This window comes from Littorina saxatilis, linkage group LG10 (genome assembly GCF_037325665.1).
Source record: "Littorina saxatilis isolate snail1 linkage group LG10, US_GU_Lsax_2.0, whole genome shotgun sequence".
In the NCBI taxonomy this organism is placed as follows: Eukaryota; Metazoa; Mollusca; class Gastropoda; order Littorinimorpha; family Littorinidae; genus Littorina; species Littorina saxatilis.
Window position 1 is genome coordinate 31,372,091 of NC_090254.1, and position 16,597 is coordinate 31,388,687.

General features: G+C 39.8%; 1 protein-coding gene across 4 annotated transcripts in view; it reads right to left on the reverse strand.

Moving 5' to 3' along the window:
• Window positions 1–1,573: 1,573 nt before the first annotated feature.
• Window positions 1,574–16,597, reverse strand: part of LOC138978589 (early endosome antigen 1-like) — a 106,812-nt gene continuing 91,788 nt past the window's right edge. For all 4 annotated transcript variants that reach the window (XM_070351341.1, XM_070351340.1, XM_070351338.1 and 1 more), the window contains one exon: window positions 1,574–7,149. In XM_070351341.1, the coding sequence (XP_070207442.1) occupies window positions 6,712–7,149 (438 nt within the window). In that variant the 3' untranslated portion in view covers window positions 1,574–6,711. The remainder of the gene's footprint in view (window positions 7,150–16,597) is intronic.

Consider the following 16,597-nt stretch of genomic DNA (forward strand, 5'->3'; position numbering starts at 1 on the left):
TCAAAAGAGCAAAGTATGTTCTTTATTCTAACATATGGGCTAGGGTAAGTCATAGATATAAGTATCTGTCTATTATATCTGTAGGCAAGTGTATTCCATTCCTTCGATAGTCTCGTCATCTACACTTGCGTGAAAAATGCAATTTTGAGTTTGTTTTGCATAAAAGACCTGCGAGATTTGTAGAAGTCAAAACAACAACTTACAGTCCAGCCTCTCAAATTTCGTTCCATGCAATTTGTTTGTCTGTACGTATAGACTGAGGGGTGCCCCGAAATGATTTGTAATCACAACATTCACAGACTTCAAATACGCCATTGAAAACTCGTCCACGTGCGTTTTAGATATATACTTGGGTGACTAAAACTGTCGTACCTACCAAAGGCCGCTTCGCGTAAGAAAATGACTACCAGAGTCGCAAGGCTCGGGATTTTTTTTACAAGAAATTTATATTTCGTTGTTCTAGTCCGAATGAATATGAAGATATGGCGAGTTGAAAACGCCGATTCTTTCGCCAGAAACACGTCTGTTTCCATACCGGAAAGAAGGAATGGACTGAGCTACTAGAAGCACGGCGCCGTGCGTACAATCGATCGAATGATGTTATTCACACAATACCATTTGGCGATCTCTAAAAAATCATTTAAAAACGAACTAGTTGACATGTAATGAAACTATTTACTGAAATCAAGAAGTAACTTAGTTCTAGCCGTGCATATGACACACCCTTTCGCGAAAGCACACTGAACCGTGCGTATACGCATTCGCACCCGCAAACCACCAACCCAGGCGGGTTATCCAGATCCAGATCCAGATCCAAGGGAAGTAACTCAGTGAGTATAAACATGAGCAAGAACCGCAACTCAAACACACTCGTAACACCTTAAAGGCAAAATATTTAGCAAAATAATTAGCATTCTCTCTTTCCTCTCTCTCTCTCTCACACACACATTTAAACACACACTCTCTCACACATACAAATACACAAAGTCAAGTTAACAACATACACACACTTACTTATGATCTCATATCTTTCAAACACACACACACATGCGCTGAAGGGGTCTATATCGACCAAAAGTGGGTGTATTCCCTGCAGGAGCATTTTCTGTGGGCGTTTTTCCTGTATACAGGGAATACACCAGGGCTGTATAGGAAAGTACGATACCACTAAATCTCACACCAAGCGCGCGACTGCCGTTAACCGATTTGTATTACCTTAGCATTACTTCCCCTTCCAAAACTGCGGTTTGACAGGAGAATCTTATAGAATTCTTGAATTCTTGCGCGGCAATCAGCCAATCGAATCGAATTTCTAAGAAATAACAAAAAAGATCGAAAAACGTCAAATTCTACCCATGTCACTCAGCATCAGGTGACTTTCAATGAGATCGGCAAAACTACAGGAAATCCACCCGGGTGAATTTCCTGTATACAGGGAAAACACCAACAGGAAATGCACCTACAGGGAATACACTCACTTTTGGTCAACATAGACCCCTTCTGCCACACTTGCACTCTCCCTCTTTTTCTCTCACTCACACACACACACACACACACACACACTAGACTGCAAAACCTTCAGTACACATTTTATTTCACTTTATACTGGAATCACTAACACCACTTTCAGTGTAAAAAATACCATTACGGGTATATACAGTAAAACACATCTCAATATTCACATGCATGAAAGATTCAAGCATCGCTTTCATAAATAAAGCAAACCGGTCGATTCCTTAAAATGTATCACTTTCTTTGATTTTTCATGAGACAGCATCACAAACACAAATAAAAATGCTAACATACAAAGAAAGACTGATAAACCATTACATTTTTAGGTATTGTGTATAACTAGGCAAAACATTGGAGGAATAAAAAAACAACTTTATCTTATAATTATGCCATAATAAATCATACAAGAGGTATTTTCAAAGGAATTCTAAATAAAAATGGAAATAAGCTTAATATGAATGAAATGCAAGGGATACATAAATACAGAAATTTGTATCAATACACTCACAGTAAGTATAGGACTTTTTGTTCTTATTTATCAAACATAATGAACATTCAGAGACAGCTATCCCCGATTCCAAAGAGAAGGACACGGAAACAAAACAAAAATACATCAGTTGGATAAAAAAAAGTTTATCAACCAGTCAAGTCTGAAGGATGGCAAGAAAAACTACAAATGATTTACTCCAAATCTAGAATGAGAGGCAATCACAAAATACCATCATCATTCACAACAGTCTATACATGTAGCGGTACCATATATCTGGACTCGAAGTCAATTGGTTTCAGCAGTCCGAAGCACACTGTACTTGTATGTATGCAGCAATATCCTTCATCACCCAGTCAAACTACAATAAGTACCCAAAAAACACGGTCTGGCTAAACATCAATCAATCAATCAACAATGAGTCAGTCTGTCTGTCAGACAGTCAACTGACCAATCAGTCGTTCATCCTTTAACTAATGAACATCTCCTCTTTTCTGGCCATATACTCTCCGCAAAAATGGCGAGATTTTTTTTTTTTTTTTTTTTAAATGATCACAACGGAAAGGCCATTTTCTTGCATGTTTATATTGCTCTAGCTTGACTGCATGTATACATATCTTGATGTGAAAAAAACACAAAATTATACATTGTAAAACAATTATCATCCTTATGTCAATGTCACTAACGACCGATATACACAGTTCTGCTTAAAACAAAAAAGAGTGTTACAGTTCTGCTTAAAACAAAAAAGAGTGTTTAAATGATAAATTATAATTTTAAAAAGTCAAGGACGGGTAAATTTAGCAAAAAGTAAAAATGATTATGGTACAAGAAAGACCAATACAAATGAATAACTGTATAAATGTATATATACTCTTGGTGCCATGGAAAATAATCACACTACTTCACTTATCACTAGAAATTAACTCAATTAGGAATGCATAGTAGATGTTCCCACAAAAAGTGAGATAAGGTTTATGGATGGAATTCAGTCATACCAATAACACAGTCAATATAAAAACTTTAGCATTTTAGGTCAATACAAAGCTATATGTCTAAAAATATCACACAGACATAGCTGTTCAGCAATCTGACTGACGGTTTAGCAATCAACTTCATTGTATTGTAGGGAACAAGCAGCATGGACGGATAAGTACCACCTGTTTATGTATCACAGAAAACACAACACTCAAAAGCCATTTTTGAAAAAAAGTCTTGGTCAGTCATCCCCCGAACAGGAACTTAGATATTTTCTGACAAGCCAAAATTACACATACAATCCTCCAATTTCAATACTTTCATCTTTTTTGTTTGTCTGACTGAATGGTTCCTTTATCACAACAGCCTTAAAAACTCGCACTATAAACATCAACCAAAGTCAAACACACTGGTTTCGTTTTATCAGCTGATTAAAAATGTTCAACAGACAGTTACATGGAACTACACTTGCGACATAGCAAAAGGCTTATAAATAATTATGTACTTAAATACTTACACACAGAACACTGGCAGTAATTTGAAAAGGGTCAAATTTCTGTACAGCAAAAATACTTGTATATATATATACAATGATCGTATTCAGGAAGAACAGTTTTGGAATGATCAAACTGCAGAAAATCACACACGCACACACAATGCTCTCTCACTCACACACAAACTCATGCAGGCACACACACACACACAAGTATGCATATACCGTAAAATCCCTAGCATAAGCCCACCATCTAGCAAACGCCCACCCCCCACTTTGGGCCAAAAGTTGTGCACAGGGGTAACTACCTAGCAAACGCCCACCCTGCTTTTTTCAAAGAGACTATAGGCTCACTTTCACTAGGATTTGTGCAGACTGTTCTAAAAGTCATCTTTTTCCCCTTCTTTACCTTTTCGTGTTTCTTTCCTTTTTTCTTATTCTTTGTCCCCTCTCCTCACTCCCACCCATCGTTCATGTTTTTTCGAGTTTCTCTTCTCTTTTTTTTCCTAAGTTTGTGGGGTTTTCTTTCTCAGAAAGATTGGGCCTTTTGAAGACAAAATCCAAGTTCAGTTAACGTTTCATTGTGTAATTTCTTCCCTGTACAGAAAGAAAGGGCTTCATTGGTGTTGACATTTCGACATTTCATCAAGTTTCTTTTTCCCGGAATTGTGTTGTTATTGTTTGTCCTTGCAAAGGTCTGGTGATTTTCTTTTTACTTTATAAATTTATATGAATGACTATGCTCGGGTTGTTTTCAGAAGAGCCAGTCCTTCTCTCTCTCTCTCTCTCTCTCTCTCTCTCTCTCTCTCTCTCTCTCTCTCTCTCTCTCTCTCTCTCTCTCTCTCTCTCTCTCATGGTTGGCCTTCTTTGCCTCAAAGTCCTTTTTCTTTCTTTTTTCCTTCACTTCTACTCACACGACCTAACTTACATGCTTTCGGGGTTTGTATTCACTCAATTACACGGTTGAGCACAAAACTTACTTTGTGCAAAGGGGTCTATCCCTAGCAAACGCCCACCCCCCAATTTTGCCCTAAATCTGTGCACAGGGGGGGTGGGCTTATGCTAGGGATTTTACGGTACATGTATTCAACTGTACATATTCCATACAAACAGTAAAACTTACTGATTTTTATCTTCAATATACAACCACTGGTTCTGAATCTGCAAAATATACATTAAACTGACTTAGTTTGATATAACTTGCCTATTATGATCGTAGTTTAAAATATATATATTTTTTAAAATTTCAAATAGATAATATCTGCAATTATTGCTCAAAACTGCGGAGGAGAACTGATAAAGTGGGATCTATATACCCATTATAAACAAAATTAGTAGACATGATCCTTCTTGATCGACATCCCCCAACAAATAAAAATGTCTCAAATGCTATCAAATTTGGCTTCCGTTTTTGTGATGAATTGATCCTTAATTACATAAGTGTCATGCAGTTACAAAAGTAAAATTCATAAAAAAAATAGCATTCTGCTTAGAAAGCAGCCACAAAGTTGATGTTTAGCACCATATTTAAGTGGAGGGATGTTCTTAGCTTAATTATGCTCATTTAAATGGAATTGCTTCCTGATAAAAATAATTATGCGAAATGGCTAATGGCGAACGAAAAAAGACAAAAGCCAGCCAAACTTGTGTTCTGTGAAATATACTAAATGCAATTGTGATAATTTTCTATCCTCATTCAAAATGTCAGATAATGATTTGCAGAAAAGTAACCCTCTCAAAATGAGTATCTCCCAGCAAAAAATGTTCAAAATTTGGGAGAGACTATGTTAAAGAGTAGGAATGTCAGCATTTCAATTTGAATCCGAAAATGCAATTACATTAAAATCACCCATGCAGAATGTAGGCCAAGCAACCTTGATAATAGTTGATACTATAAATAATCGTATTTCAATTCTTTAAAAAAAGCAATGAAACTATCCCTGCCAAATATCAGCCTCCATTTTTCTGCTAGATGATTGCAGCTATCATATCTTACACCAATTTTAGTTACTCACAAGAAGTTTGACTTCTGTTATTTCAGTTTTGCTAACCTATTTCTAAACAAATCCAAAAACAAAGAGACTCGCGCCAACGTTCCAAAATTCAGAATAAATAAACAAGACAGGTAAATTGTTGGAACGTTTGTTATTGACAACACAATACGTTACATATTATGACGTATTACAGTTGTAACGTATTGTGTTGCCAATAACAAACGTTCCAACAACTTACCTTTCTTGTTTTTCGATTCTGTTTCTAAACAATAACTTGACAATAAAGTTATTATCAGAATAAGGAAAACTGAAGTTCTATAAGCACCACAATTGTACAATCCAGAAGACAGGATCGTACAATCCATAATGACGGAAAAATTAACTTTCCTGTAATTTTTTTTTTTCACAATGCAGTTGCCACCAACAACAAACGTTCAAAACTACTTAAATTTCTCTCACATCTGCAAATATTGATTTATTATACACCCTTTTCTCGCATATTCACATCTTTGGCTGTTTCTTTACTCAAACTCTATGGTTGAGAGACAACAATCTTGAGCAGTCTGGAATTTTTACAAACATCTCAAACTGGTGGGGGGAACAGGGAAAATGGAAAAAAGCAAAGCAATCAATGTTTACAATCAGCCAAGCTAGTCTCATTATCTTTACCTTTACACATACAACATGGCTGACTCGTAACAAAGATAGGCAACATAAATTAGCAGCTACTGTGACATAATAACCTGATTAAAATCATGATATTAACAAAACCTGAAAAGAATCCATTGAGGTTTGTCGTATAACATGAAAATATAACATAATTAAATGGTTCATGTTACAACCTGAGCTACATGTGTCACATGCATCGTTAACAGTCAAGACAAACATGATAATTAGGACAAACCCTTGTGGTCTGTATTTTAGCCAAACAGCACTTGATCTCAACAGTCGCAATTGTTTTCTTCAGTGTACTGTTGAAGCTAGCTTGAGACGTCAGAAAGAGTTAAGTCTGTTAGCAAACTAGATATGTCAACACTTTTAGATTTAATTTTGTCAATGCCTTTTTAGTCCTCATTTCCAGGCATGTCAATTAACACGTTAAAAGAACTTCAACGCGTAATGCTTTCAGACCATTTTAACAGTTTTCTGCAGCAAGTCGATCAGCAGCACTTTGAAAACTCCAGTCAACACTTTCACAACTTTGTCAACACTTGCACGACCTGTCAACACTTCCAGACGTTTTTCACTCAGGCTTCAAACTCGTCATCGTCAGTGGCGCCGCCTTCTTCCGTACTATCCAGCTTGTCTCTGTACAGTCTCACAACCTCCTTCTCTTTGTCGCCACGGGAACGACCTTTCTCCTGTCTGTGATGGAGGTCATCGTCTTTTGAGTCTCTCCGCCGCCTCACATTATGGAGGTAAAAGTGCAAGTCCCTGTCTGAGTGACTGTTGGCAGCCTGGCCGTAAAATCCATCCAAGTCTTGGTGGTTGTGGCTTTTCCTGGACGGAGCTACTGCAGAAGGAATGTGGAAGGTGGAGCCCTGGCGGAAGACGAGCCTTCCATCCTCGGATTGATCCTGTTCCCAAGTGACGTCGGCGGAGTTGTTGTCGAGGTGGCTGGTCACCGGGGTGATGCTGATGGAAGCGGAAGGACTTTCTTGCTGTCCTTCAGTTTGCCCTGCAACCTGCAACACCACCACAGCAACACGTTATTAAAGTCAATTTGGGATCGATTACTAGAATTTCCGATGTTTAATGACCAAATTAATTAAATATTTTAAGCTTCCGAGGTGAAATGCAATCATATAGTCCGAACTTCGTCGAAGATTGCTTGACCAAAATATCAATCAATTTCATTGAAAAATGAGGGCGTGACAGTGCAGCCTCAACTTTAAAAAAAACAAACGGATATGACGACATCAAAGTCATTTATCAAAAAAAAGAAAAAAACATCTTGGGAAATCTTTCTCCGAAACTCATGCAAAGTTTCATGAAGATCGCTTCAGTAGTTTTCTCTTAATTGCTCCACACATTCACACACACACACACACACACACACACACACACACACACACACACACACACACACACACACACACACACACCACCACCTTGAGATCGTCTCGATTCCCAGTCTAAGTTAAAACATTTAGTCAAAACTGGACTAAATGTAAAAAGAGAGAGAGAGAGAAAAAAAACTTCTGCTGAAGAACTTGTGAAACTCATGGGCTTGTGGACAAATTAGTGTGAACTTTGTAAGAGATTGATAAATTGATTTAATTTATTACACAAGGATTGAGAAAGCACATAAGAGACACACTGTATGCACAAAGCAGGAAATAACAATCAACAAAGAATCCAATCCAAAGTGCGTCGGTCAGCAGTCTTGATTGATGAATAATCTTATCATCTGTGTAATTTCTATCTGTGTTAAATTTCTATGTGCAGCGCACATGATTATTTCATGCCATCTTTATATTAGATCAAAAAACCTATTTTTATAGATGAGCAGAAAATATTGTTCAAAATTGTAAATACTAAAAATTCAGATCATGTTACCATTACACAATCATCCAGTTTCTTTATGGTTGTGGGTTAAGCAGCTGTTACGCTCATCCCTTGAAGTGCATCCTTCAAACTTGACTAACAAATAAAACAAGTTTTTAATCAACAGTTGTTATTCTGCATCAACAGCAAAAACAATACCACACAAGCATAGGCACAAATTAGGAACTGTGATTCTGATTAGCGTGACTGACAGTTTGTTTGTTCGTTCATGGGCTGAAACTCCCACGGCTTTTACGTGTATGACCGTTTTTACCCCGCCATTTAGGCAGCCATACGCCACTTTCGGCGGAAGCTTGCTGGGTATTTTCGTGTTTCTATAACCCACCAAACTCTGACATGGATTGGATTACAGGATCTTTTTCGTGCGCACTTGGTCTTGTGCTTGCGTGTACACACGGGGGTGTTCGGACACCGAGGAGAGTCTGCACACAAAGTTGACGAACGTGGGGACCAACTCACGCTGACAGCGGCCAACTGGATACAAATCCAGCGCGCTACCGACTGAGCTACATCCCCGCGTGACTGACAGTAAAACGGCTGTTATTTTTCAGGAATTAAAAACAAGTCGCGTAAGGCGAAATTACTACATTTAGTCAAGCTGTGAAACTCACAGAATGAAACTGAACGTAGTCCGCCGCAAGTGCAAAACGCAGTGAAAGTGACGAGCCTGTGCTTCATAGCACGCTTTACTGTACCTCTCTTCGTTTTAACTTTCTGAGCGTGTTTATAATCCAAACATATCATATCTATATGTTTTTGGAATCAGAAACCGACAAGGAATAAGATGAAATAGTTTTTAAATCGATTTCGAAAATTTAATTTTGATCATAATTTTTATATTTTTAATTTTCAGAGATTGTTTTTAATCCAAATATAACATATGTGTATGTTTTTGGAATCAGAAAATGACGAAGAATAAGATGAAATTGTTTTTAGATCGTTTAATAAAAAAATAATTTTAATTACAAGTTTCCGATTTTTAATGACCAAACTCACTCATTAGTTTTTAAGCCACCAAGCTGAAATGCAATACCAAACCCCGGCCTTCGTCGAAGATTGCTTTGCCAAAATTTCAATCAATTTAATTGAAAAATGAGGGTGTGACAGTGCCGCCTCAACTTTTACAAAAAGCCGGATATGACGTCATCAAAGGTATTTATCGAAAAAAGGAAAAAAACGTCCGGGGATATCATACCCAGGAACTCTCATGTCAAATTTCATAAAGATCGGCCCAGTAGTTTAGTCTGAATCGCTCTACACACACACACACACACGCACACACACACACACACACACATACACCACACCCTCGTCTCGATTCCCCCCCTACGTTAAAACATTTAGTCAAAACTTGACTAAATGTAAAAAAAGAAAAAAAAAAGAGATAAGTAGAAAATGGCTGATAATGCCAGTCAAGAACACTTCATCAAGGCAATTACGATCATAAACACATGTAAGCCTCAATCTTAAATGTTGTTATGTCAGGCGAACGATCTACTCCTGTATTCTGAATTGGTGTATTCCTATTCAGCATACTACTGTGTCAGCATTTGGTCTAGTAGAGGTGCGAACTATTTGGGTTATTCTCAGACAGCTTAGTCTGGAAGCAAAACACCCCGGATGTTTACACCAGCACCGAACTTGTTGCACAATTTTCTAGCTCCAGTTTTCGTCAATTTGTCTAGATATACCAGTCACCTTGCTTTTGCTCGACCAACAACAGTAGTCCTAGCAGTTTCAATTTAAAAGAGCTGTAAATGCATTCCGAATGTTTACATCGATTCGACGAGGAGAACGAAGTTTTCGGTAGTACAGTGTCTGACGAGTCGAGGGAAAGACAAAGGAAAACGGAACCAGTGCCCACGCCGCCGTGACCCACTTTCCTGCCAGGGTGTGGTAAGTGTTCAAGGTAGGCAATACTTTTGACTGCCACTTCATCATATGGACTCTAATCTCAGTTTGTAGCATATATGTCAGCATATTAAAAGGGGATGATACATTCCGGGAGCTGACGCTTCCGCACACTGATGAAGTGATCGAGCAGCAGCCACACATAATAGTTGCAGCAAGAAAAGGGGGGAAGTTGGTGCTAGTAAAAGGTCGGGGGAATGTTGTAATTTGTCTGGTCACGATAACAAGGATAAGAGATGTACAACACAGACAATTTTGGTACAACACAGACGATTTTGTAAACAGGGCGGTTTCATTTTGCCATGTAAGGGTAAATTAAGGGAAGGGAGGTAACTACCGGATAACAGAGTACTCATCATAGGGTGTCACAAGTTACCTCCCATGTAGTGCTGTACTGAATTCAATGGGAACTAAGGAATTTGAGGAAAGAACTTTACAGTGATTACAAATAATTAAGGAAAAGCAACCACAATAAGCTTGAGAAGTAAAATATCCAACTCAGACATTTTATTTAATTGTTGATTTTAGGGGGAAAAAGTTTCACTAAAAAATACTTGGACAAGAACCTTAAATAATTAGGTGGGACTAAAGCTTTGGTCATATAGAGCTGTACCTTTCCACTACAGAAAGGGGAAAAGGAAGAACAACACGGGGTTATAACATGGTAATTCAACTATTTGTAGTCTGAGTGTTGCAGATGTCAACATCGTCGGATGTCCGCACTTCAGCGCCCAGGAGCGGAACCGATCCAGGAACACGTGAATTACTTGAGAGACTAAGAATTTTAGAGGAAGCTTTCGAGAGTGGGGCGGGGGGACACAGGGGTCATAGAATGGACATAACTAAGGAATTTGTCTGGTCACGATAACAAGGATAAGAGCAAAACGATTCAGCGTAAAGTGATGGAGAAACTAGTGAGAAGTAGCATAACTCAGCACCTTGAGGAAAACGACCTGATCAGCAGAGAGCAACATGGTTTCGTCAAAGGAAGATCTTGTGTCACTCACCTCTTGAAAGTACTGGACGACTGGACCTCAGCTATGGAGGATGGGTCTTGCATTGACGCCATTTATATGGATTTCAAAAAAGCATTTGACACGGTTCCTCACGGGCGTCTACTATCCAAGCTCAAAGCAATTGGACTACAGGGGAAACTCCTGAACTGGATCCAAGCCTTCCTAAGCAAGTTGTTGTTAATGGCTCTCACTCAGCACCAGCAGCAGTTACTAGTGGTATCCCACAAGGCAGCGTACTGGGCCCAGTTTTGTTTGTCATGTACATCAATGACCTGCCACGAGTGGTGAACAACAGTGTGAAGCTTTTCGCTGATGACACCAAGCTCTACGCAAGAAGTGACTCAACCGAACTCACAAACTCAATCCAAGATGACTTGGACAGACTCCAGGAATGGTCAGAGACATGGCTCTTGTCCTTCCACCCCCAGAAATGTCACACCATGAAAATAGGTCCAAAGAAATCGGACGCAAAATACCACATGACAAACTCAGCAGATGGAGTACAGCATGACCTATCTGAAACGACGCTAGAGAAAGATCTAGGTGTGCACATTGACGACAAACTGTCTTTCAAGGAACACATTACAACATCAGTATCAAAGGCAAACAGAGTACTTGGAGTAATTAGAAGAACCTTTCAGAACTTGGACAAGGAAACCTTCGTACAGCTGTACAAAAGCTTGGTCAGGCCCATTCTAGAATATGGTCACTCAGTCTGGAATCCACAGGCTAAAGGGCTCTGCAAAGACCTAGAGAATGTCCAGAGAAGGGCAACAAGGATGATTGGAAGTCTGAAGGAACTGTCATACTCAGAAAGGCTTAGGATCCTGGGAATTCTTTGTCTCCAGCATCGTCGGCGCAGGGGTGATATGATTGACACTTTTAAATACCTCAAAGGTATATACATTACCCAGAAACCCAATCTACACAAACCCCCACCCACTGAAAGGGACATGAGAGGAAACAGTCTTAAACTGTTTAAAAACTTTGCCAAGTCAAAAGTAAGGAGTGCCTTCTTCGCAGACAGAGTTGTCTTAGACTGGAACACCCTGCCCGAAAACGTTGTGACAGCTGATAGCGTTAACTGCTTTAAAGCACGACTGGACAGCCACTGGAAAGACACATCAAGTGTCTACACACCAAGCTGCTACTAGCCCCCCCCCGCGTATGCAGCTTACCTTTGTGGATCGGCGTACAGGTTTTTAACCTAAATCGTCGTACAAGTACAAGTACAAGTAGTACAAGTATAACAGTGGCACCTGATGTCCGAAGAAAGATTGGGGAGGAGAAATCCATCGACCTGGCAATTCTCCTTGCCAAATCCGTTATGGACAGGCAAGAGGACAGTGGCCTATGTCCTGGACGACCAGGGGCGGCTGGTCCCAAAGGAAGAAAAGAGGGGAAAAGGAGAAATGTCCCTCGAGCAGGGGACCAGTGCATTCCACATATACATGTCAGTATACCTGGTGGCCCACCTCAGTCTGCCCGAGGGGGGGAACAGTGCCAGTTTGTGTGTACAGGCAAATCCGGATAAGACGAAATTGAAGGGACCGAATTGTTATTGTGTCCTATCCGAAATTTCGACTTGGTCATAGTACAGTGGAACCCCTCTCTAGCGACCTTGAAAATGTTGACAAAAATCGGTCCTTATGGAGGGGGGTCCTTACAGAGGGAGGGGGCGGGGCCACAAAGAAAGTCACCTCAGATTTTCTTAAAAAAAGAAAACAGAGAAGTTTGAGTTGCTGACGACCGTTTCCTCAAGCAAACTGCTTCGATTTCATGTTTGACATTGTCGATGGTGTCCACCAGTTCTGGTGCATGTTTCAATGCAAAAAGAGTTAGTTTCTGAGCAAGCATTTCTTTACAGCAGTCCCTGCAATGATGAAGGCCCTCCGAGAAAGAGAGTGAAAAATCGGCCACCGTTCTCAGCATCGCGTATCTGTGTGTAACCTCTTTCATTGACAAGATACTCTTGTTTCCCTGCAGCCTTGACCAGTGAGTCGGTTACCTAATCTGTGAACCCTTCAGTTGTGTTGCTTTGTCAAAAGTTAGACACAGTCAACTAGTTTTGCTCTGAGTGAACAGTGCAGCTGGCCTCAATTAGCCGGTGACACCTCTCTGGCCACAGCACCAAACAGTACATGGCTGGGGGGTTGCTGGCTAAACTCAGTGGGGTGTCCGGTGTCACTGAAGTCAGCAGGAAGAGCATTGGAGAGAAATAGAGAGGTGTACTCTTCCAAACAATTTCCAAGGATCAGTTGTCAGGGCTTAGGGCAGTCAGTGAGGGAGAGTGAGAGCGGTTTGTGTACAGTCTGACTGAAGAGTGAAAAGTCACTGCCACAAGATCGGCATGCAGTCAATAAAGCCAGACAAGAAGAATGATTATGACATGCGGCTCTATCTGCTGTTTTTTTTTTTATTCAAACTGGTTTTCAACGCTTATTCTCACAAAGCATCTGCACACCTGCCTCTGCCTCTGTGCTGTGTTTGTGTGGCTGCTTTCGTATGATGTCAGTGCATGGTGAGTGCGTTCACTGCCTTGTCACCACTTCCCCACCTTTTTAAGAATGTTTTCTTGGAGTTGGATAATTCTCCTTACTCCTCGCCCCCTCCTTACTCCTCGCCCCCTCCTAACTTCAGTTCATACTTTATTGCGTGCCGACTGACCAGTCGGTGTGGCGTCCGTGTAGAGAAGAAGGGAATAAGGTTACACAATGCGCTAGTGTGAGACGCCAAGTTTCGTGTTTCGAGTTGCTGTAGTAAATATAGAGTAAACTTTGTCTTTGGGACTGACTTTCTGTTGTGTGCTATCCGTCTTTCGACTTACGTAAGAGAAATCCTATTTCGAGCTCAGGGTACTTTGTACACATAGATAAAGAGGGATAATTCCGGACCAGAATTTCTTTGTGTGCTAAGCGAATTTTTGACTTAACCGTTTGTGAGTTAGCTGGATTTGCCTGTATGTGTGTGTGTGTATGAGTGGGTATATGTGTTTGTTTGTAAAGGTGTGTGTGTCCGTCTGTCTATGTGCCTATTTGTTGAAGTGGGGGCGTGGGCCAGATAAGTAGAAAATGGCTGATAATGCCAGTCAAGAACACTTCATCAAGGCAATTACGATCACAAAAGATGCAGTCCATCCTGTGGACAGGAAGGCTCACCTTAATAGATCTGTCCTGCTGATTTTCGCTTTCATACATACAACAAATCAATTGCATGGCTGCATGCTGTGTCATGTGGTACATTTTTGCTGGCCCAAGCAGTCATTAATTTGAATTCACTTATTCTTCTTCTTCTTCGTCGTTCGCTGAATTCACAATAACAGTAACAGTAACAATAACAGCACTTTATTGTCCATTAAAATATTACATAAAAATGGAAATTTTTCTTCGGCACACCCTGTCTGCCTGTAAACGATTATAACAACAATTGTATAGGACGACACACATAAAACATAAAACATAAAAGGGATACAATCAAATATGATATTGCACTGTGTAAATTTACCCTCTCATATCACAGGAGTTGGGTTTCACTTATAATAGTAGCCCCTTACATATAGTTATGCTACAACATTGGGTAGGTCCCTTGGTAAATATAAAGTCGATCTCCATTGAGCAGACAATATCTTGCAGCAGGTAGTAGTAACCTTCAAATGTGCAATCAATTTACAGTGAAGTGTGGTGTGCAAATCATACAATGAATCGGTGGCATTAACTGTAAAAAAAAATGTGTTTTTTTAAAGTATAACGCTTTGAAGTGATTAATTTGTAACAAAAACTTTTCTGTGTTACTTCCTTTTCAGATTTAGCCATATACATGTAATCATACTGATTCTTTAAATACTAAACCTCGTGTAAGATTATTTTTTGTTTCATTTTATGTCATGTCAAAATGTTGCCATACTAAAAAAAACAGATTACTTATAAAAGAGACGTTTGAAACAAACTTTTCAAGAATTAGAATCATCTATGTGTGACAGAGTGATGTAGTAGTCCCCCTTTCTTGGCAGCTGCTCTGCATTGACACTGGTTGTCTCCCTGCCTTGAGCATGAGCTATTTATAGTACTAGTGGCTCTACGTTTCTTGTACTATAACCACTACTCTCCCCTTTATTTTCTTTGCGTTGCCAGAGTTCCTTCCCTTTTGCGTTTCCCTCCATCTTCTTTTTCAACCTTGTCCTTATTCATTCCGTCAGTGTTGCTTTTGCTTTTTGTTGTCCTTTATTTTTGTTACCTGATGAAGCTTTTATAAGCGAAAATTTGTATTATTGTGCTGTCCTTGTATCGGTGAGTACAGAATTCTTTTGTTTTTCAACTTTGTTCATCTCACCACAGTCACTTTGTTATTTAGATTTCTTGTACATGGTAGACAGCACACCTGTGAGATGCGGAGAGCTGTGTGTGATAGGGTCTGGCTGCTGTTGTCACCGGGTAATGCTCTTTCCAACCTTCGAGTTCACGACATAGCAGTGTTTATCGGGCAATCTATTTAACCCAAAATCACTCCAGTTTAGCTGGCTTTGCCTCCAAAGGTGATTCTTGTGCTTCATGCCCTTGGTTACATATGAATAGTTTATAGCAAACTGTTAGCTCTGACCAGGATTACAAATTGTGTTCATCAAGGTTACTTGTTGCAGTTCATCAAAAAATTTAGAGGTAAGTGCACGCAGCAGTGCTCAGCAAACACACAGTGTCACCATTTCTGTCACAATTTTTTCCCATTGTTATCGCAAACACACCATTTTTGTCACAATTCTTGTTAAATCCTGTGATCTAGGTTTCTGTACATCTGTAAGAGACTGGTGATTAATGGCACAGGTCGGCTCCCCATCTCAGACCAGGCCAGGCTTTCACATGGGATCAGAACATCCCTCCACTTGGACACATACCCCAAATCAACTTCCTGACCGCTTCCTGTAACTCGTGAGAACTTTTTAATGAATCAATCTTGCAGATGGCCTCTAGTGTCTAATTACGATGTGCACAACTAGAGGGTTGTTGTTATTCCTTGTAAAAGTCTGGCACAATCTGAGACCGCGAGTCGAATCATGTACAGGGGGGAAGGAGTTGTGCCCTGAACGTGTTCCCTGCTGATTAATGGTTCAAGTGCATGCATCAGAAACAATCGGTGCTTTCAGCATCCCACAGTGCTGCACCGTCTTTACCAACATTTCCCATCCATCCGCCCCGAGTATCAACACTGGTGTCGTTGCTGGTAGAACGGATGACATCTGCAATGGGGAGTCTGGGCTTATTTCAACCTATAATGAGGGTTAGTACAAACGAATGGACAAAATTAAGTTGTTTGTCCATTTCAATGCTTCATGTTCTCTCAGGTTTCAGGAGTGGTGGACCACATAATTAACCCTTATGTTTCTTATGTCGTTAGTCAATGGGAATCTATAGTTTAATCATCTGTATATAGGAAAAATATGGCGTAATTACTCATCTTATCATGATGGTTAGTACAGTTCAACACTGGTGCCATTGCTGGAAAGACTGATGAAATCTGCAATGGGCCCCTGCATTCTATAGTTATGAATCATCTTCTAATGAAGAGTATTTTTTAATGAGGAGTATCTTCTTCTTGTATCTTTTCTCGCTTTTATAAGTTTGCTAGACCAAAGACTGACAACAAT